General features: G+C 43.1%; 1 protein-coding gene across 1 annotated transcript in view; it reads left to right on the plus strand.

The window, feature by feature from the left end:
- LOC139757311 (uncharacterized) overlaps window positions 1-24861 on the plus strand; it is a 773501-nt gene that overhangs the window by 712015 nt on the left and 36625 nt on the right. The window contains 2 exon segments of the mRNA XM_071677710.1: window positions 9467-9534; window positions 22334-22512. Coding sequence (XP_071533811.1) covers window positions 9467-9534; window positions 22334-22512 — 247 coding nt within the window.

Raw genomic sequence — 24861 nt, forward strand, 5'->3', positions numbered from 1 at the left:
AAATGAGAACTTCAGTGACGGGGGCTAATGGGGAAGTGATAACAAGTGGTGGTGATGTAAGAAGGAGATGGGGTGGGTATTCTGAAGGTTTGTTGAATGTGTTTGATGATAGAGTGGCAGATATAGGGTGTTTTGGTCGAGGTGGTGTGCAAAGTGAGAGGGTTAGGAAGAATGATTTGCTAAACAGAGAAGAGGTAGCAAAAGCTTTGCGGAAGATGAAAGCCGGCAAGGCAGCGAGTTTGGGTGGTATTGCAGTTTAATTCATTTTAAAAAAACGGCTGACTGTATTGTTGACTGGTTGGTAAGGTTATTTAATGTATGTATGACTCGTGGTGAGGTGACTGAGGATTGGCGGAATCCTTGCATAGTGCCATTGTACAAAGGCAAGAGGGATAAAAGTGAGTGCTCAAATTACAGAGGGATAAGTTTGTTGAGTATTCCTGGGAAATCATATGGGAGGGTATTGATTGAGAGGGTGACGGAATGTACAGAGCATCAGATTGGGGAAGAGCAGTGTGGTTTCAGAAGTGGTAGAGGATGTGTGGATCAGGTGTTTGCTTTGAAGAGTGTATGTGAGACATACTTAGAAAGGAAATGGATTTGTATGTAGCATTTATTAATCTGGAGAAGGCATATGATAGAGTTGATACAGATGCTCTGTGAAAGGTATTAAGAATATATGGTGTGGGAGGCAAGTTGTTAGAAGCAGTGAAAAGTTTTTATCGAGGACGTAAGGCATGTGTACGTGTAGGAAGAGAGGAAAGTAATTGGTTCTCAGTAAATGTAGGTTTGCGGCAGGGGTGTGATGTCTCAATGGTTGTTTAGTTTGTTTATGGATGGGGTTGTTAGGGAGGTGAATGCAAGACTTTTGGAAAGAGGGGCAAGTATGCAATCTGTTGTGGATGAGAGTGCTTAGGAGATGAGTCAGTTGTTCGCTGATGATACAGCGCTGGTGGCTGATTCATGTGAGAAATTGCAGAAGCTGGTGACTGAGTTTGGTAAAGTGTGTGAAAGAAGAAAGCTGAGAGTAAATGTGAATATGAGCAAGGTTATTACGTACAGTAGGGTTGAGGGTCAAGCCAACTGGGAGGTAAGTTTGAATGGAGAAAAACTTGGAAGGGGAAGTCAATCATAGGGTGGGGGACGGGGCGAAAATTCCGGGAGCGTTGAAGAATGTGTGGAAGACGAGAACATTATCTCGGAAAGCAAAACTTGGTATGTTTGAAGTAATAGTGGTTCCAACAACATGGTTGCGAGGCGTGGGCTATGGATAGAGTTGTGCGGAGGATGGTGGATGTGCTGGAAATGAGATGTTTGAGGACAACATGAGGTGTGAGGTGGTTTGATTGAGTAAGTAATAATAGGGTAAGAGAGATGTGTGGTAATAAAAAGAGTGTGGTTGAGAGAGCAGAAGAGGGTGTTTTGAAATGGTTTGGTCACATGGAGTGAATGAGTGAGGAAAGATTGACCAAGAGGATATATGTGTCAGAGGCGGAGGGAACGAGGAGAAATGTGAGACCAAATTGGAGGTGTATAAATGGAGTGAAAAAGATTTTGAATGATCAGAGCCTGAACATGCAGGAGGGTAAAAGGTGTGCAAGGAATAGAGTGAATTGGAACGACGTGGTATACCAGGGTCGACGTGCTGTCAGTGGACTGAACCAGGGCATGTGAAGCGTCTGGGGTAAACCATGGAAAGGTCTGTGGGGCATGGATGTGGAAAGGAAGCTGTGGTTTCGGTGCATTATTACATGATATCTAGAGACTGAGTGTGAACGAATGTGGCCTTTGTTGTCTTTTCCTAGCTCTCCATGAGGGGGAAGGGGGTTGTTATTTCATGTGTGGCGGGGTAACGATGGGAATGAATAAAGGCAGACAGTATGAATTATGTACATGTGTATATATGTATAAGTCTGTGTGTATATATATGTATACGTTGAGATGTATAGGTATGTATATTTGCGTGTGAGGACGTGTATGTACATACATGTGTATGTGGGTGGGTTGGACCATTCTTTCGTCTGTTTCCTTGCGCTACCTCGGTAACGCGGGAGACAGCGACAAAGCAAAATGAATAAGTAAATGAAATATATATATATATATGAGAACATCTTAGTTTCCTTTTCTGAATACGTTAAAGCGTTCCTGTATAAGACTCTTAATCTTACACTTCTTTCACAGCATATACAGTAGAGCATAGTCATGCGTTTGCTTGTGTCCGTATTTGAGTACATTCCTCTCTCCTTCCTCATCTTTGCACGATTCTTACCGCATCATTGTGTCTGTGTATACGTCTGTGTGCCTCTGGAAATTATGTGGGTGTGTGCGTATGTTTGGGGTCCGAGGGAAGAAAGTGATACATCACTGGCCACGAGTGTTATGGTTCCAGCTGAAGGATGAGACGAACCAAAGTCTCCCTTAAGCCTATGATGAATGACCTCTCATTGCTGATGAATGTAGTCTCATGTCCCGCCTGCTGTGTCCTAGCTGCTCTGTCCTAACAGCTTTGTCCTAGTTGTTCTATCTCAGCTGTTGTGTTCCAGCTGCTCTGTCCTAACCGCTTTATCCTAGCTGCTCTATACCAGCTGCTGTGTCCCAATTGTTCAGTCTTAACTGCTTTGTTGCTATCTACTCGTCCTTGCCAGCTTCTCCAAACCTTCTCTCTCACTATTTCTTCCAGCTTCCCTTTCACAGTTCCTTCTCCCAGCTCACCTTTCCCAGATCATTCTCTCTATTCCCCTCTCCCAGTTCACCTTTCCCAATTTTTTTCCAGTACCCATCTCCCAGTTCTCCTCTCCTGGTGTCCCTCTCCAAGTTCCCAGTTCCTTCACTCAGCTCCCCTTTCCTAGTTTGCCCCTCCCTTACACTCCAACCCATTCTTGTATCTTCCTACCTGCATTCCTTTATCACTTTCCGATCTTTAAACAGAGGAGAATAACGATCCAGCTCCACTGACGTAGAGCATCGATAGTCAGAAATGCATCTTCTGTGCCTGTCTTACACTGAACCTGGTATATTTAAGATACCCTAAGGTTACGTTACGTGTGAAGAAAGCCACGGTTACTTTAGGATGTGTTGCGTATGGAGGGAGCCAATGTTCCTTTAGGCTGTGTTGCTTGTGGAGGAGGACGATGTTCCTAAGGCAGTGTTACTTGTGGAGGAAGCCAGGGCTCCTTAAAGTTATTAGCTTCTTCGTCCGGTCATGAACCTTAGCTTCGAAGCTTCGGTGATTATGAATCTTTTAATGTCCGGACAAATACTCACGAACACTTCCTCCATTATAGAACCCCCTCTTTTGCACTGCCCTCCCCTCCCTAAACCCACCCCTTCCCCATACCCTTCATGGTTCTCCCCTCCACATACCCTCCACGGCCTTCCCCTCCCCAGACCTCCACTCTGTGCACGGTCCTCCCATCCTACGACCCCCTCCCAGCGGCAGCCTTGTTCATGCGCTCTGACCACGGTGGCCTGTGTCCGACATAGTCCACACACACACTTGCTCCATTATGGATAGACTGAGAAAAAAAAAAAAAAACATTTTTTTCCTAAGAAGTACTGCGAGGGAGAAGTGTTTGGCCTGTGCGCTTTATTTATACCCAACATTTCTCCCAGGTTTAAAACCTACCCGCGGTGCCGCTCTGGACTTATTTATATCGGTCACATTAACAGATATATAGAGGGCCAGGGCTTTCTTCCACTGTACTACGATATCACTTGTAGTAGAAGCCAATGTTCCTTTAAGGCTATTTTGTTCGTGAAGGAAGCCAACGTTACTTAAGCCTATGTTCTTTTTCTTTCTTTTGTTCTCCTGAAGGCTATGTTATTTGTGGAGTAAGCCAATGTCTTCTCTACGGCTATGTTATTTGTAAAAGAAGTCAGTGTTCCTTAAGGCTGTGTTATTTGTGGGGGGAAGCCGGTGTTTCTTAAGGCCATGTTACTTGTAGCGGAAGCTAGTTTTGATTAAGACTGTCACTATTCGAAGATACTAGTCTTCCCTGAAACTATGTTAGTCTTGAAGGAATCCAGTGTTCCTTAAGGCTACGTATTTGTGGGGGAAGCCCGAGTTTTTCAAGGCTATTTATTCTATGGAGGAAGCTAGTGTTCCTTAAGGCTGTTCTGTTTGTGGAGGAAGACAGGGTTTTTGATACTCATGTTACTATTACGGTGAGATACATGTACCTCTCTCTCCCTCTCTCTCTCTCTCTCTCTCTCTCTCTCTCTCTCTCTCTCTCTCTCTCTCTCTCTCTCTCTCTCTCTCTCTCTCTCTCTCTCTCTCTCTCTCTCTCTCTCTCTCTCTCTCATCCCGGGAACCCCCTAACTTGGGGACGTAGTTAGATGACTTCTAAATGTAGACAAACGGGTTATACTAGGGCCACGTAGCAACCTGTATCCAGTTAGATCCGTCTCATAATTCCCCTCGGAAGATTTGTGATGGGAATAGCTACACGTTTCCTCTTTCCAGTTACTCTCAACGAAGTTACCTTCAGCAGTGGAAGACTCGTTAGCGTAAAATTAGATCTTGTGGACGATTTTTTTACAAACTCATTTTCTATATTTTCTGTATTTCTTCCTGTTTGATGTGTTTGTTTTCCTCAAGGGTTGCCGTAGGCGGACAGTATATTTACGTGGGGTTTAATGTTTTTGTGTTTTTCCCATTTTTCGAATCATAACTTTTTTTGTAAGTCCTCTAACCTATGAACCAGAATCACTACCCCTGAAATTGTAGTCCTATCTATATATCAGGGTTGTATGTTTGCCTACGTAGCTGGAGCAGTTTAGTTCATATCAGCCCTATCATACGGTTTCTCCAGACTCATAAACACCACATGCACATTCTCTCTCTCCGTGTATGTCTTACACAGATTCTTTGAGGTAAATTCCTGGTCCACACATCTTCTACCTTATCTGTAGCCACAGTGTTCCTCCCAAGTTTGATGCTCTGTGTATACCGTCTCCATCATCAGTCACTAGTATCCCATACAATTTACCTGTTATCAACAAACTTACATTTCCGTATTCGAACATCCACTATTGTTCTCTTTGCCTTTATACAGTGGCATTACACAGACATTTCGCCAATTGTCAGGCACCTCACCTTGAGCAGAATCAATGAACAACCAATCAACAACACCGTCAATCCCTTGTTTTGCGAAAATGAACAGGTATCCAATCCACTCTTAACAGCTTCGCCGCACTTTATCTTACGCAAGGCATTCACAGCCTCTTCCCTTTTCGCCAAACTTATTGCTATTAATCTCGCTCCGTGCACTTCCACGTCCTAAGCATCTAACACATTCAGCAGTCCTTCAAAATGCATCTCACTATCTCCTCATCTTATCTTTGCCTGTCACCTCTTCCCCATCTACCGCCTTCACTGACGCTCCCACTTGCCGTTTTCTTCCCCCCACTATTCACCTCCATCCGAAGCATTTGCATATTTTTCCCTAAAGTTAGCCATCATTTACTCATCCCAACTCCCCGATGTAAAGGGATCTAAGGATGCAAGAGTACGCTGCCCGCCTCACGTTCTCGGTCATCCAGGGTTTGATTTTTGGACGCATAGTGGTAAACTCTTTACATATATTTATGAATATATAAAGTAACCTGAAGCAGCGTCTCCGCCACACTTAACCACCACCACCATCAACCACCACCAACACCACCATCAACCACCACCAACACCATCAACCACCACCAACACCATCAACCAGCACCATCATCAACCACCACCACCATCATCAACCACCACCAACACCATCAACCACCAACACCATCAACCAGCACCACCACCATCAACCACCACCATCATCAACCACCACCAACACCATCAACCACCACCAACACCATCAACCAGCACCATCATCAACCACCACCACCATCATCAACCACCACCAACACCATCAACCACCAACACCATCAACCAGCACCACCACCATCAACCACCACCACCACCATCAACCACCACCATCATCAACCACCACCACCATCATCAACCACCACCACCATCATCAACCACCACCACCATCATCAACCACCACCAACACCATCAACCACCACCATCATCAACCACCACCAACACCATCAACCACCACCAACACCATCAACCACCACCAACACCATCAACCAGCACCATCATCAACCACCACCAACACCATCAACCACCACCAACACCATCAACCACCACCAACACCATCAACCACCACCATCATCAACCACCACCATCATCAACCACCACCACCATCATCAACCACCACCAACACCATCAACCACCAACACCATCAACCAGCACCATCATCAACCACCACCAGCACCATCAACCACCACCAACACCATCAACCACCACCAACACCATCAACCACCACCAACACCATCAACCACCACCACCACCATCAACCACCACCACCATCAACCACCACCACCACCATCAACCACCACCAACACCATCAACCACCACCAACACCATCAACCACCACCAACACCATCAACCAGCACCACCACCATCAACCACCACCAACACCATCAACCACCACCAACACCATCAACCACCACCAACACCATCAACCAGCACCACCACCATCAACCACCTCCAACACCATCAACCACCACCACCCTCAACCACCACCACCACCATCAACCACCACCAGCACCATCAACCACCACCACCACCATCAACCACCACCAACACCATCAACCACCACCACCACCATCAACCACCACCAACACCATCAACCACCACCACCCTCAACCACCACCACCATCAACCACCACCACCATCAACCACCACCACCACCATCAACCACCACCAACACCATCAACCACCACCAAGACCATCAACCAGCACCAACACCATCAACCAGCACCATCAACCACCACCAGCACCATCAACCACCACCACCACCATCAACCACCACCAACACCATCAACCACCACCAACACCATCAACCACCACCACCATCATCAACCACCACCAACACCATCAACTACCACCACCATCATCAACCACCACCAATACCATCAACCACCACCAACACCATCCACCACCACCATCATCAACCACCACCACCATCATCAACTACCACCACCACCATCCACCACCAACACCATCAACCACCACCAACACCATCCACCACCACCATCATCAACCACCACCACCATCATCAACTACCACCACCACCATCCACCACCACCATCATCAACCACCACCAACACCATCAACTACCACCACCAACACCATCAACCACCAACACCATCAACCAGCACCACCACCATCAACCACCACCATCATCAACCACCACCACCATCATCAACTACCACCACCACCATCCACCACCACCATCACCAGCTTGTGACCTTTCGGTGGTTCTTGCCACCAACTTGCCTCCGTCTTTTCTTCTTTTTCTTTTCATTTTTTCATCTTCATCCTTATTGTGTTCATATTTGCGCCATTTTATGATAAAATCAGATTATCTTTGACAGTGATGGCCCATTGGTGCCTCTGACGAGGCGTTCCTATAGTCTGCTCCCAATACAACTTCCACTCGGGATTACCTTCATTATTCTATCCTTTATTATTTAATCGTTAGCTGCTACTTTACATGTCTGGACCCAGCTGGCAAGCTTCGCCGCATCCATTGAGCCAACCCCAGCACTGCCTGGGAGAAGCGACCATGCTAGTGGGAGAATAATTCCAATATGTAAAAGAGGAGTAAAGAAAATATTGCCTTCTTAACTCGATTCATCTTACTTAGAACGTCGTCAGGAGCAAGCTAGTTCCAATAAAGGTTGGTATAAATTACGCAGCGACTCGGCGCGTGCGAGTGAGGTGGTCTGTGTGCGAGGCTTTACCCCGGGCGGTGCTGGAGGGCGAGCCGGGGTCATATGCTGCCGTCTGATGTAGCGACAATGGCGCCGTGAGTCTTGCAGCGGTGGTATCTCCTCCTGGGTCTTAATGAGACACCATTGAAACAGCGCCATTGCCAGAAGGCCGACGAATGCTCCTCATTTGTTCTTCTGTGTAGCGTTTTCGGAACAGAGTGAAAAATAAAAAAAATGAGTTTCATGCGCCCGCCGAATGCTCTCTCTAATGTTTAGCTTTATGGTACCAACTCAAGTGAGATGCAGATGACGCTGTTCAGACTCATAAACCACACACCAATGCATCATCTCGTGTGTAAATCACAGTTCCTCGTCAAGGACACAAGATTTACTGTAGCGTATCTTGGTGTAAGTTTTTTTAATGTTTGCTCTAGTAGCATAAGTGTCGCGAGAGGTCGAGTGTCTCCTTGAGGTGAGGGTGAGATAGTACTCTCCGAATTTTGGGCTCAGGGAGCAGGTGGGGGAAGCGAAGGGCGGAGTCAGTCACCACAGCAGTGAGAGCTGCGACCTCAGCCCAGTGGGAGGTGAGGAGTTGCATCGCTTTACATGGAACAGAAAGTCGACGCTGGGGAGGAAGAAACCACACACACACGCGAAAATGGATTCATTTGTCTCTTTGACCATAAATTACGAATTCCTGTGCACAGGATCCCACTCACTGATGTGGTCGCTACCGTGTGATGAATCTAGTCGGAGGTTTGATGTTCCAGGTGTCCTATCATCAAGACTATGGTATAGTGAGCAATGTTCCTCACTGAACACTCTGCTCGCCCCTTCTCAACCCGACGACCGAGAACAGACGTATTTTCAATCGGCTCTCGGTTTCTCCGGGACACAGCAGACGCCAAGACCAGCTGGGTAAGTAACTGACGAGCCACAACGAGCGAAACAGTCTAATCTCCGCACCAAAGGCTTGCTAAATTCATTTCTGATTTATGAAGTCCCATGAACCTGTTTTACCCCGTGAGATGAAGTGACATTCGCTCAGTGCCTTTGTGTTCCACAGCGCTGAGAGACAGTCATTTTTTTAAGACAAGAACATCAGAGATATGAAGGTAAGTTTTTGATTCACAAAAACGAACATCAGACAGGTCATGCGTCACGTTTCATGTTGTGTACATTAGGCACATACGAGTGTGAGTATATTGTGTGAGGATAAAAGTGCTATTTCTAATTACAAAGCTCTTCTGAAAATGATATTGTGAGTTACACGCTTTCTGTGGGTTGACCTTTTCCTGGTAATTAAAATCCTCATTTGAGTGGAACAATTTTTCAACACTGGAGATTAATTTGTGTGTGTGTGTGTGTGTGTGTGTGTGTGTGTGTGTGTGTGTATGTGTGGATAAAAGGATTTAATATAGAGCTTTTTTATGTTTTGACGGAGTTATTGGAATGACTTAGATCCATCTTTTTTAAAGAACCCACAATTTGTTTGTATATCAATCTCTATAGTGAATGTAAGACTGTATTTAAGTTTCTTTTTTTTTCTCTTTTTTTGCTTTAAGATGTCATTAGTAACACCACCTTGTTAGCCAGATAATGTCAAATGCCAAACTTAACAGTCCTTCTTTCTCTCTCTTTCTCCCTACAGGAAGTACAACTGCCACAAGTGTATGGTCATCAACATGAAGCACGTAAACGTCATCCAGTACAAGGAATGTGAGTTGGACTCCTCCTCTTGTGCATCTTGTGACCAAGTCAGTCCTGACTGCTCCCAGTCACACTGTAGATCAAAGTCTTTCAAGCAAGGGTGTGTTCCGATCGAGCTCTGAATGTAAGGCTTCTTTGATCTGTATAAGAAGTAGGGAGTCATGCTCTTTTGGTCACTGGGAAATGCAAGAAGTCGGACTTGACAATATGTGAATAACACGATATCATTATCGATCGTGGTAGTTCATTTCAGTCTATACGAGCTTGGTGGGTTCAGGCTATGATGTATGCAAGGTAAGGACAGCAGGATGGTGGTGTTCTTGAAAACGTTCGTGAGTGAAGTCAAGAGAAACGTTCAGTGACCTGACACAACTATCATAACGAGATAGTTGGAATCATAGATGACATTATAGTGAATGATGAGTAGTTAGTCTGAGTAAGGACTTCCTGATAGCTGTGTGTGTGTGTGTGTGTGTGTGTGTGTGTGTGTGTGTGTCAGTCAGGTGTGTTCATTGTACTGGCCACCGCTGACCAGGGTGTACGCGCTTATCCCGAAACATTTTCTGAGCCGTGCGTCGTCATACAGGAAGTGATGAGTGATTTTGATAATGCTGGCTGTGTAGACCAAGCGTGTACAGTGGACCACAGTGGGACTTTGACCGCTGAGAGCATGTGGTATGGACTGGAAAACTTATTTCAAATCTCCAGTGTTGGAGGAAAGGCAAAACGTACTTCTCTGTTACATATACCCCAAGCTTAGTAGTTGCTCATAGTAACACCAGTAAATTAGTGAACAAAGGGACAAATAGTGATCTTTAAGTGGTCGTCTTGACTGATGCCACACCACAGGTATTCACTCTCAGCCAGCAGCTTCCACCGTTGTGTGCCGACGTTACCCTACGTTGATTCGCCTGCGGCTAAGCTAATACAGCAGCAGCTTACCCTCAGCGTGACCGTGCGTTTCAACAGGTAAATGCGATGTAGTGGTTAGCGTTGCTGACCATGAAGCATTCACGGGCCGCCGTAGGTCAGAGTCACCAACACTTGGAAACTTGGTTGCGACAGTTCATATTCCCCTAGGATCGCCCAGTAATTTGGGTACCTACCCTATATTAGGATATATATATATATATATATATATATATATATATATATATATATATATATATATATATATATATATATAGATATATATATATATTATACTTTATCGCTGTCTCCCGCATCAGCGAGATAGCGTAAGAAAACAGGCGAAAGAATGGCTCAACCCACCCACATACATAAGTATATACATACATGTCCACACACGGATATATACATACCTATACACTTCAACGTTTATATATATATTTCCTAGCGCGAGGTAGCGCTAGGAAAAGACAACAAAGGCCACATTCGTTTAGACTCAGTCTCTAACTGTCATGTATAATGCACCGAAACCACAGCTCCCTTTCCACATCCAGGCTCCACAAAACTTTCCATGGTTTACCCCAGGCGCTTCACATGCAATGGTTCAATCCATTGACAGCACGTCAACCTCGGTATACTACATTGTTACAATTCACTCTATTCCTTGCACGCCTTTCACCCTCCTGCATATTTAGGCCCCGATCGCTCAAAATCTTTTTCACTCCATCTTTCCACCTCCAATTTGGTCCCCGACTTCTCCTCGTTCCCTCCACCTCTGACACATATATCATCTTTGCCAATCTTTCCTCACTCATTATCTCCATGTGACCAAACAATTTCAAAAACCCTCTACTACTCTCTCAACCACACTCTTTTCATTACCACACATTTCTCTTACTCTTTCATTACTTACTGGATCAAAGCACATCACATCACATATTGTCCTCAAACATCTCATTTCCAACACATCCCCCCTCCTCCGCACAACTCTATCTATAGTCCACGCCTCGCAACCATATAACATTGTTCGAACCACTATTCCTTCAAACATACCCATTATTGCTTTCCGAGATAATGGTCTCGCCCTCCACACATTTTTCAATGCTCCAACAACATTCGCCCCTTTCCCCACCCTGTGACTCACTTCCGCTTCCATGGTTCCATACGCTGCCAAATCCACTCCCAGACATCAAAAATATTTCACTTCCTCCAGTTTTTCTCCATTCAAACTTACTTCCCAATTGACTTGTCCCTCAGTCTTACTGTACCTGATAACCTTCCTATTATTCACATTTGCTCTAAGCTTTCTTCTTTCACACACTTTACCACACTCAGTCACAAGCTTCTGTATTTTCTCACCCGAATTAGCCACCAGCGTTGTCTCATCAGCGAACAATAACTGACTCACTTCCCAAGCTTTCTCATCCACAACAGACTGCATACTTGCCCCTCTCTCCAAAACTCTTGCATTCACCTCCCTAACAACCCCATCCAAAAACAAATTCAACAACCATGGAAACATCACGCATCCCTGCTGCAAGCCGACATTAACTGAGAACCAATCACTTTCCTCTCTTCCCACTCGCACACATGCCTTACATCCTCGATGAAAACTTTTCACTGCTTCCAACAACTTGCCTCCCACATATATTCTTGATAACTTCCACAGAGTATCTCTATCAACTCTATCATATGCATTCTCCAGATCCATAAATGCTACATACAAATCCATTTGCTTTTCTAAGTATTTCTCACATACATTCTTCAGAGCAAACACCTGATCCACACACTTCTAAAACCACACTGCTCTTCCCCAATCTGATGCTCTGTACATGCCTTCACCCTCTCAATCGATACCCGCCCGTATAATTTCCCAGGAATGCTCAACAAGCTTATACCTCTGTAATTTAAGCACTCACATTTATCCCCTTTACCTTTGTACAATGGCACTATGCATGCATTCCGCCAATCTTCAGGAACCGCACCACAAGTCATACATACATTAAATATCCTTACCTACCAGTCAACAACACAGTCACCCCATTTTTTATGAACTCTACAGCAATACCATCCAAACCCGCCGCCTTGCCGGCTTTCATCTTCTCCAAAGCTTTTACTACCTCTTCTCTGTGTACCAAATCATTCTCCCCAACCCTCTCACCTCGCACACCACCTCTTCCACCTCTGCCACTCTATCATCTAACACATTCAACAAACCTTCAAAATACTCACTCCATTTACTTCTTACATCACCACTACTTGTTATCACCTCCCCATTAGCCCCCTTCACCGATATTCCAATTTGTTCTCTTGTCTTACGCACTTTATTTACCTCCTTCCAAAGCATCTTTTTATTCTCCCTAAAATCTAATGATACTCTCTCACCCCAACTCTCATTTGCCCTCTTTTTCATCTCCTGCACCTTTCTCTTGACCTCCTGCCTCTTTCTTTTATACATCTCCCACTCATTTGCAGTAATTTCCTGCAAAAATCATCCAAATGCCTCTCTCTTCTCTTTCACTAATAATCTTACTTCTTCATCCCACCACTCACTACCCTTTCCAATCTGCCCGCCTCCCACGCTTCTCATGCCACAAGCATCTTTTGCACAAACCTTCATCACTGTTCCCTAAATACATCAAATTCCTCCCCCACTCCCCTTACGACCTTTGCTCTCACCTTTTTCCATTCTGCACTCCGTCTCTCCTGGTACTTCCTCACACAAGTCTCCTTCCCAAGCTCACTTACTCTCACCACTCCCTTCACCCCAACATTCTCTCTCCTTTTCTGAAAACCTCTGCAAATCACCACCTTCGCCTCCACAAGATGACGATCAGACATCCTCCAGTTGCACCTTTCAGCACATTAACATTCAAAAGTCTCTCTTCCGTGCGCCTATCAGTTAACACGTACTCCAGTAACGCTCTCTGGCCACCTCTCCTACTTACATGCGTCTAATCATATGTATGTATATCTCTTTCTAAACCAGGTATTTCCAATCACTAGTTCTTTTTCAGGACACAAATCTACAAGCTCTTCACCATTTCCATTTACTACACTGAACACCCTATGTATACCAATTATTCCCTCAATTGCCACATTACTCAGCTTTGCATTCAAATCACCCACCACTATAACACGGTCCCGTGCATCAAAACTACTAACACACTCACTTAACTGCTACCAAAACACTTGTCTCTCATGATCTTTCTTCTCATGCCCAGGTGCATATGCACCAATAATCACCCATCTCTCTCCATCAATTTTCAATTTTACCCATATCAATCTAGAGTTTACTTTCTTACACTCTATCACATACCTTCACCAGTAGTGCTACTCCTTTCCTTGCTCTTGTCCTCTCACCAACCCCTGACTTTACTCCCAAAACATTTCCAAACTACTCTTCCCCTTTACCCTTGAGCTTCATTTCACTGAGAGCCAAAACATCCAGGATCCTTTCCTTAAACATACTACCTATCTCTCCTTCTTTCTCATCTTGGTTACATACTAACATACTGACAGACTGTGAAACAGGTATATGAATATCATCCAAGCCATCTAATGAATATTCTAATAGGTCATCAACTGAAATTTTAGTGAAAAGTGAGGAAACATCGAAGCTAACTAGTCTGAAATCAAAATTAACATTGATATTGTTTAGCTTGTTGACTAAATCTACATTGTTCATGATATTAGAATTTGATAACTTACCCACTAAAGGGCTTAATAAAGAAACAAACATTTTGACAATTTATATGTGATGGAGCCTACTGAACTCACTATAGGTTTGGTCTAAAATTCTGTTTATGTGTTTTGGTAAGTCCATACATACATTGCAATGAAGGGGACAGAGATGACCAACTTTTGATAAGAGAACAATTACCTTTCAAGAACAACTTCATATCTTAATGAAATGGGAATTAACTGCTTCTAAGGAATTTTTACTAAGTTTAGAATATTTTTGTTATCATTGAAAAGGTCATTCATTTTAGATAAATAGTTACTTTTGTCGAAAATCGCAACAGTGTTAGCCTTATCTGCTTTAGTAATATGTATATCCTTGTCTTTTCTTAAGGTGTTAATAGCTCTTATAAATCTTTTAGGGCAATTAGGTTCCACTGGTTTTGACAAACTGGCATACACTAAACCCTTACAGATGTTAATGTCATCATTACTTAAATTACTGTATTTCTCTAAATTACAAAAAGGCTTTGTGACATCAACTCAGCTGGCTTCCCTGTTAGAGCACACGAAACTTAAACCATAGCCTAATACAAACAAGGAATCCTTATCTAGTTTATTAGACAGGTTTATCACAAAAGATGTGTTTGTGTTCTTGGTCCAGTCGCTGTTTTTGATAAGATGATCCAACTTACAATCTAGTGACATTTGTAGCCAATTGTGTTCTTTCCTTAATCTGTCATAGCAATAGTCCAACATCCGGTTCTTCCAGTATGTTGATATTGCCATTTGAAAGGCACGTTTCTTCTCTCTTGAAATGCGAAAAGCCTCCTCCATTTCAAGTTTTTTTTCTAATTCAATGTTTTTCTTTGAAATAATATTATGGAATTGGTCAAATGGTCGACCAGACAGCTGCAGCAATCGTTGAGGTAGGAAAGATCTTAGCATCACTTGTTCATCAAGGCATTTCCTAAGGAATCCAAATCGTAACTTCAGTTGGTGGGCCTTGATTAGCAATTTGGAGAATATTCTCTTGGATTCATCTATAGAGTGCCATGTGGGAATTGTGATGAATTTTATTTTGGGCAAACTGGTAAGGATCTTTCTGTTCGACTTAACCAACATAAATACAGTATAAGAACGGGACAAGAATCAAATGCCTTGTTTAATCACGTTAAAAACTATGATCATGGTAATGACTGGAGTAATGCTATCTCAGTTATTAACTCTATTACCACGAGAAATATCATTGAATCTTCTATTATCAAATACACAAAGAATTGTTATCTTAATATTAGTGATGCTCTATACAAGTTAGATAACTTTATTGTTGATAAAATTTGTAAAATGATAAGTTTATGAACGCTCGTTGTATGTCTTGGACAATCGCATGTTTACCAAATGGCGTCCTAGCTTCGTCTCTTCGATGTATATCAACTGACCTATATTTCTCTCTTGTGTCTCCCCGGATGATGATATTATTACACGAAAGTGCACTTGTGAACTTATCGTGTTTCATTTTCTCCGTGGACTCATACGAATATCTTGATCACGCGGAAAATTGTGATCCTTGCCAACATATATATATATATATATATATATATATATATATATATATATATATATATATATTTATATTTATCTTATTTTATTTTGCTTTGTCGCTGTCTTCCGCGTTTGCGAGGTAGCGCAAGGGAACAGACGAAAGAATGGCCCAAACCCACCCACATACACATGTATATATATACACGTCCACACACGCAAATATACATACCTATACATCTCAATGTACACAGATATATACACACACAGACAGATACACATATACACATGTACATAATTCATAATGTCTGCCTTATTTATTCCCATCGCCACCTCGCGACACATGGAATAACAACCCCCTCCCCCCCTCATGTGTGCGAGGTAGCGCTAGGAAAAGACAAGAAAGGCCCCATTCGTTCACACTCAGTCTCTAGCTGTCATGTAATAATGCACCGAAACCACAGCTCCCTTTCCACATCCAGGCCCCACAGAACATTCCATGGTTCACCCCAGACGCTTCACATGCCCTGGTTTAATCCATTGACAGCACGTCGACCCCAGTATACCACATCGTTCCAATTCACTCTATTCCTTGCACGCCTTTCACCCTCCTGCATGTTCAGGCCCCGATCACTCAAAATCTTTTTCACTCCATCTTTCCACCTCCAATTTGGTCTCCCACTCCTCCTCGTTCCCTCCACCTCAAACACATATATCCTCTTGGTCAATCTTCCCTCACTCATCCTCTCCATGTGATCAAACCATTTCAAAACACCCTCTTCTGCTCTCTCAACCACACTCTTTTTATTTCCACATCTCTCTTACCCTTACATTACTTACTCGATCAAACCATCTCACACCACATATTGTCCTCAAACATCTCATTTCCAGCACATCCACCCTCCTGCGCACAACTCTGTCCATAGCCCACGCCTCGCAACAATACAACATTGTAGGAACCACTATTCCTTCAAACATACCCATTTTTGCGTTACGAGATAATGTTCTCGACTTCCAAACATTCTTCAAGGCTCCCAGAATTTTCGCCCCCTCCCCCACCCTATGATTCACTTCCGCTTCCATGGTTCCATCCGCTGCCAGATCCACTCTCAGATATCTAAAACACTTTACTTCCTCCAGTTTTTCCCCATTCAAACTTACCTCCCAATTGACTTGACCCTCAACACTACTGTACCTAATAACCTTGCTCTTATTCACATTTACTCTTAACTTTCTTCTTTCACACACTTTACCAAACTCAGTCACCAGCTTCTGCAGTTTCTCACATGAATCAGCCACCAGCGCTGTATCATCAGCGAACAACAACTGACTCACTTCCAAGCTCTCTCATCCACAACAGAAGGCATACTTGCTCCTCTTTCCAAAACTCTTGCATTTACCTTCCTAACAACCCCATCCATAAAACAAATTAAGCAACCATGGAGACATCACACACCCCTGCCGCAAACCTACATTCACTGAGAACCAATCACTTTCCTCTCTTCCTACACGTACACATGCCTTACATCCTCGATAAATACTTTTAACTGCTTCTAACAACTTGCTTCCCACACCATATATTCTTAATACCTTCCACACAGCATCTCTATCAACTCTATCATATGCCTTCTCCAGATCCATAAATGCTACATACAAATCCATTTCCTTTTCTAAATATTTCTCACATACATTCTTCAAAGCAAACACCTGATCCACACATCCTCTACCACTTCTGAAACCACACTGCTCTTCCCCAATCTGATGCTCTGGACATGCTTTCACCCTCTCAATCAATATCCTCCCATATAATTTACCAGGAATACTCAACAAACTTATACCTCTGTAATTTGAGTACTCACTCTTATCCCCTTTGCCTTTGTACAATGGCACTATGCATGCATTCCGCCAATCCTCAGACACCTCACCGTGAATCATACATACATTAAATAACCTTACCAACCAGTCAACAATACAGTCACCCCCTTTTTTAATAAATTCCACTGTAATACCAACCAAACCCGCTGCCTTGCCAGCTTTCATCTTCCGCAAAGCTTTTACTTTGTTTACCAAATCATTTTCCCTAACCCTCTCACTTTGCACACCACCTCGACCAAAACACCCTATATCTGCCACTCTATCATCAAACACATTCAACAGACCTTCAAAATACTCACTCCATCTCCTTCTCACATCACCACTACTTGTTATCACCTCCCCATTAGCCCCCTTCACTGAAGTTCCCATTTGCTCCCTTGTCTTACGCACTTTATTTACCTCCTTCCAAAACATCTTTTTATTCTCCCTAAAATTTAATGATACTCTCTCACCCCAACTCTCATTTGCCCTCTCTTTCACCTCTTGCACCTTTCTCTTGACCTTCTGTCTCTTTCTTTTATACATCTCCCACTCATTTGCATCATTTCCCTGCAAAAATCGTGCAAATACCTCTCTCTTCTCTTTCACTAATAATCTTACTTCTTCATCCCACCACTCACTACCCTTTCTAATCAACCCACCTCCCACGCTTCTCATGCCACAAGCATCTTTTTCGCAAGCCGTCACTGCTTCCCTAAATACATCCCATTCCTCCCCCACTCCTGTTACTTCCTTTGTTCTCACCTTTTTCCATTCTGTAGTCAGTCTCTCCTGGTACTTCCTCACACAAGTCTCCTTCCCAAGCTCACTTACTCTCACTACTCTCTTCACCCCAACATTCTCTCTTCTTTTCTGGAAACCAATACAAATCTTCACCTTCGCCACCAGAAGATAATGATCAGACTTCCCTCCAGTTGCACCTCTCAGCACATTAACATCCAAAAGTCTCTTTTTCGTGCGCCTATCAATTAACACGTAATCCAATAACCCTCTCTGGCCACCTCTCCTACTTACATACGTATACTTATGTATATCTCGCGTTTTAGACCAGGTATTCCCAATCACCAATCCTTTTTCAGCACATAAATCTACAAGCTCTTTACCATTTCCATTTACGACACTGAACACACCATGTATACCAATTATTCCCTCAACTGCCACATTGCTCACCTTTGCATTCAAATCACACATCACTATAACCCGGTATTGTGCATCAAAACCACTAACACACTCATTCAGCTGCTCCCAAAACACTTGCCTCTCATGATCTTTCTTCTCATGCCCAGGTGCATATGCACCAATAATCACCCACCTCTCTCCATCAATTTTCAGTTTTACCCATATCAATCTAAAATTTACTTTCTTACACTCTATCACATACTCCCACAACTCCTGTTTCAGGAGTAGTGCTACTCCTTCCCTTGCTCTTGTCCTCTCACTAACCCCTGACTTTACTCCCAAGTCACGGGTTAGTGAGGGGACATATATATATATATATATATATATATATATATATATATATATATATATGAATGTCGTTACAGAAAAAGATCTGTAACGACATTCATCGCAGCGACACTTTATATATTATTTTTATTTTATAAAATAAGAATAATATATAAAGTGTCGCTGCGATGAATGTCGTTACAGATCTTTTTCCTTCAGATCAATATGAACTTTTCCAGCCCTTTTCCCATCACAACATAGAAGATGAGTTGAAATAGTTTGATTCTCTCTCTCTCTCTCTCTCTCTCTCTCTCTCTCTCTCTCTCTCTCTCTCTCTCTCTCTCTCTCTCTCTCTCTCTCTCTCTCTCTCTCTCTCTCTCTCTCTCTCTCTCTCTCTCTCTCTCTCTCTCTCTCTCTCCTCTCTCTCTCTCTCTCTCTCTCCCCCCTCCATCCCGACCTCATGGGTAGACGTGAGAAGGTGAAATATTATAGGAAGAAGTAAAGAATTTCCTCTTGTTTTTCTTACATGTTTCCCGGAGTGGTCATTGATCGTGCCCTGGAGCCCGGAAGACGGTGTTTATGGCCTCGTGTGGTTTTCTTCTTACTGTGGCTCAGTCCAGCCTTTGTGAACACTAGCGTTGGGAAATGTTGGTATTAACTTATGTTGGTCGTGGGAGCGGGAGGTCAGTGGAAAGTGTCTGGGGAGAACGGGGGAAAAGAGAGGAGTGAAAGTAAAAGGAGAGAAGAAAAAAGTGGAAAGATAAGTGTGATATGGGTTCCGTAGGCGTTTGTTTGAGACGCTGGTAAAGATAATAAAATGTAAACAGCCCCCCGTGTATGCCACATTCCTCCAGTTCACTTTATCCCGTCAACGCCTTTCACCTTCCTGCATGTTTAGGCCCCGGGCAGTCAGAGCTTTATTCTGTCCATCTTTCCATCTCCAGTTCGAGTATCCCTTTCTCCTTGTCAACTGCACTTCTGAAACATATGCTGTTTGTCAACCTCTCCTCATTCATCCTCTCCATGTGTCCAAACCATTTCAGCACACGCTATCCAGCTTCCTCAACCATATTCTCGTTATTACCACCCATCTGTCTTGCCCATCAACCTTACTCACACCACATTCTGCCTTCACACGTATAATTTCCAACACATTCACTCTTTTCCTTAAGCTCTAATTTACAGTCCATGCCTCACATCCATCCACATCATCGTCGGGACTACTATAACTGCAAACATATCCATTTTTATTCTCCCAGATAGTGACCTCTCTTTCAACACATTCCTCACACTGCTCCCAGAATCTTCCCTCAACCCCAACCCACCCTATGACTCACTTCAGCTGCCATGGTTCGCTTCGCTGCCGTGTCCGCTACCAGGATTCTGACATGCTCCCCATCCTTCAGGTTTTCTCCATATAAACCCACACGCCAATCAGTTTGTCTCATTGCGCTGCTAAACCTAATAACGTTGCTTTGATTCGCATTACTCTCAACTTCCTCCTCTCACACACTCTTCCAGACTCTCTCACCAGCTTCTACAGTTTCTCACTCGAATCTGCTACCTACGCTGTGTCATCAGCAAACTGCTACTGACTGTTTCTCTTCCCAAGCCATTCCTCCAACCCTCTGCAGACTGCATAAATTCCCCTCTCTCCAAGTCCCGTGCATTTACCTCCGACACCATCCCAACCATAAATGAATCAAACAGCTATGGCGACATCGCACATCCCTGCAGCAGACCCACCTAAACCTGGAACCACTCACCCTCCTTTCTACCTTCTCCCACACTGGCCATTCTCTATTGGTGAAAATCCCTCACTGCTTCTAATAGCTCTCCTTCCACGCCATATATTCCTAGCACCTTCTCCAAAGCATCTTTATTAGCTCTATCACATATACTTCTCCAGATCCTCAAATACCACACACAAATCATTTCGTTTCTCTAATTTTTACTCATACCTGTTCAACGGAGCAATGCTTGGTCCCCACATCCTGTACCACATTGTAAAGGGAAAGGTCTAGTTCTCTTCCAAAGGACCGAGAGTACTGAGCACTGGAAGCATTTTTGTTTCTTAGTCACAGATGTTGAACGTTTGCCGTTGCTAGACATACCGTGATTGTTATGATTGCTCTGTTTTGTGCGGATTGTAGTTTTGTTATATTCCCTCTTGACCACAAGGACGATACCCCATATCAACCTTCTGATAATAACATTAGGAGTCCACTAGTAATAACCCCAGATGACCTCACTAGTAATAACCCCAGATGACCTCACTAGTAATAACCCCAGATGACCTCACTAGTAATAACCCCAGATGACCTCACTAGTAATAACCCCAGATGACCTCACTAGTGATATCCTCAAGTAACCCCCTTCACTAATACCCTAAGTAACTTCCCACTGTAATAACTCCGGATAACCCCACCAGCAATAACCTCAGATAACCCCACCAGCAGTAACCCCAGGTGATCCCACCAGTAATAACCCTGCATAACCCACCAGTAATAACCTCAGATAACCCCACCAGTAATAACCCTAGATAACCCCACCCGTAATAATCCCAGATAACCCCACCAGTAATATCCTCAGATAACCCCACCAGTAATATCCCCAGATAACCCCACCAGTAATATCCTCAGATAACCCCACCAGTAATATCCCCAGATAACCCCACCAGTAATATCCCCAGATAACCCCACCAGTAATATCCTCAGATAACCCCACCAGTAATATCCCCAGATAACCCCACCAGTAATAACCCTGCATAACCCACCAGTAATAACCTCAGATAACCCCACCAGTAATAACCCTAGATAACCCCACCAGTAATAACCTCAGATAACCCCACCAGTAATATCCTCAGATAACCCCACCAGTAATATCCCCAGATAACCCCACCAGTAATAATCCCAGATAACCCCACCAGTAATAACCCCAGATAACCCCACCAGTAATAATCCCAGATAATCCCACCAGTAATAACCCCAGATAACCCCATTAGTGATAACCCCATATAACCCCACCAGTAATAACCCCAGATAACCCCATTAGTGATAACCCCATATAACCCCACCAGTAATAACCCCAGATAACCCCATTAGTGATAACCCCAGATAACCCCACCAGTAATAATCCCAGATAACCCCACCAGTAATAACCCCAGATAACCCCACCAGTAATAATCCCAGATAACCCCACCAGTAATAACCCCAGATAACCCCATTAGTGATAACCCCATATAACTCCACCAGTAATAACCCCAGATAACCCCATTAGTGATAACCCCATATAACCCCACCAGTAATAACCCCAGATAACCCCACCGATAATAACCCCGGGTACTCTGCCACAGCCTACTGTGACGACACGATGGAGATGGACCTGCGGGCGCTGTGTATGGAGATCACGGGCGACGCCATGTTGTTCTCCATGTTTCGCTTGAGCTCTGAGCCCGTCACCTGCCCCTTCCATGGCCCGCTCACCTTCACCTACTCCAGGGGCTACGGCGAGTGCATCCACCCTGTCTCTCAGGTGAGTAATGTATTAATGTTAATCTAGAATTATAGATAATTTGGGAGCACATGGGAGGGGCAGATAACGGGAGACCAGATAGTCCATGAAGAGGTTATGTACTGAAGATGATAATCTTATCTGTGAAAGAGACAGGAGAGTAAAGTAGAAGGCATCTCTCTACCCACCGATGCCTCTGGCACAAAAGCCAGCAGGAAAAATGCTGAGAAGGAAGACTCTGTAGTATGGAGAGGTTATACTGCCCCCGAAACTTTATAGGACTGTGCAAGCGGGAAAAGTTTCCTACTGTGAGCGAAGCTGTGTCCTTCAGGTAGGAGATTTAAGATTACAGTGGTTGAAATAACGATTTCCAAGATGATGGAGTTGATTATCTGTTTTTCGTACTTGGCTTATTTACTGATAAAACAGACATTTGTTTAGCCTTATCGAGAAAGTGTTGATAGTCCTGCCACTTACAATATGTGATAGTAATTTGTTCACTTTCAGTGATCCACAACTTAAGATCTGAAACAGATTTACCCCACATTATTATAACATCTTCTTCCATTCAATTTTGCATCGATGTTTGCGTCAATTGAGTCTCAAAATGTCAAGAAATTATCGTATTCTGAAGACTTCCGGTAGAATTATTCGGAGTCTGCTAGTTCTTCGAGAAAATGATTTTAGATCTTTGAAAAGTTCATCATATGCTTATTCCAGAGTTATAAATTTTTTTGGTGTAGCTCTTTTCTGCATTTGTTCTAGTGTTCTTAATCTTTGGACCAAGTTTGATTTCCAGAACTGAACAGAGTATTCTAATGAGGTATGACCAGGGCGTTACAAAGAGTGACTAGTGTATCATTTGTTGTATAACTAATGTCTTGCTTTGAAACTTAGCATTATGTGAAATCTATGATATGCAGATAAGAAGTGTTTTTCTTATTCTGTATCATTCGTAATATTCACTTCAATTTCTTTCTTCTTTTCCCTTTGACAATGCATTTTCCAATTAGTGATTAGTGATTTGATTTCCATAATGGATTCCTTTGGTATCTGTCTACACTGAAATGCATTTGCAAGTTCTCCTGCCCTTATATCGATTTGTCAGACTCACTTTGAATTTACAGACAGTCTTCTTCCGAATGGGTTAAATTACCAAAATTCGTGTCATCGCCAAATTTCTGAATTCTTCTGGTGAGTCCTGTCTGCAGCTCGTGAGCTCACTGGTAGGTAAAAGCAAAAGTCATAGGACTGAGCCCTTTGGTACCCCACTCGTCACGTGAAAGTCGGACACTTGACTCATTCAGCATCGTGAATTGTCTGTTATCTGTGGATCAGTCCGGTGCCCACGCACATATTCGATTTTCTGTGCCATAAGGTTTCATTAATTTTCAACAGCATCCGTATATATATATATATATATATATATATATATATATATATATATATATATATATATATATATATATATATATATATATATATATTTACCAAATGGCATCCTAGCTTCGTCTCTTCGATGTATATCAACTGACTGTTATATTCCTCTCTTGTGTCTCCCCTGATGATGTGATTATTACACGAAAGTGCACTTGGGAACTTTTCGTGTTTCATTTTCCTTGTGGACTCGTAGGAATATACATATATATATATATATATATATATATATATATATATATATATATATATATATATATATATATATATATATATATATATATATATATATATATATATATATATATATATATATATATATATATATATATATATATATATATATATATATATATATGTATATATATATATATATATATATATATATATATATATATATATATATATTTATTTTTATTTATTTTGCTCTGTCGCTGTCTCCCGCGTTTGCGAGGTAGCGCAAGGAAACAGACGAAAGAAATGGCCCAACCCACCCCCATACACATGTATATACACACACGTCCACAAACGCAAATATACATACCTCTACATCTCAATGTACACATATATATACACACACAGACACATACATATATACCCTTCCACATAATTCACACTGTCTGCCTTTATTCATTTCCATCGCCACCTCGCCACACATGGAATACCATCCCCCTCCCCCCTCATGTGTGCGGGGTAGCGCTTGGAAAAGACAACAAAGGCCTCATTCGTTCACACTCAGTCTCTAGCTGTCATGCAATAATGCCCGAAAACACAGCTCCCTTTCCACATCCAGGCCCAACACAGCTTTCCATGGTTTACCCCAGACGCTTCACATGCCCTGATTCAATCCACTGACAGCACGTCAACCCCGGTATACCACATCGATCCAATTCACTCTGTTCCTTGCCCGCCTTTCACCCTCCTGCATGTTCA

This window comes from Panulirus ornatus, chromosome 25 (assembly GCF_036320965.1).
Source record: "Panulirus ornatus isolate Po-2019 chromosome 25, ASM3632096v1, whole genome shotgun sequence".
In the NCBI taxonomy this organism is placed as follows: Eukaryota; Metazoa; Arthropoda; class Malacostraca; order Decapoda; family Palinuridae; genus Panulirus; species Panulirus ornatus.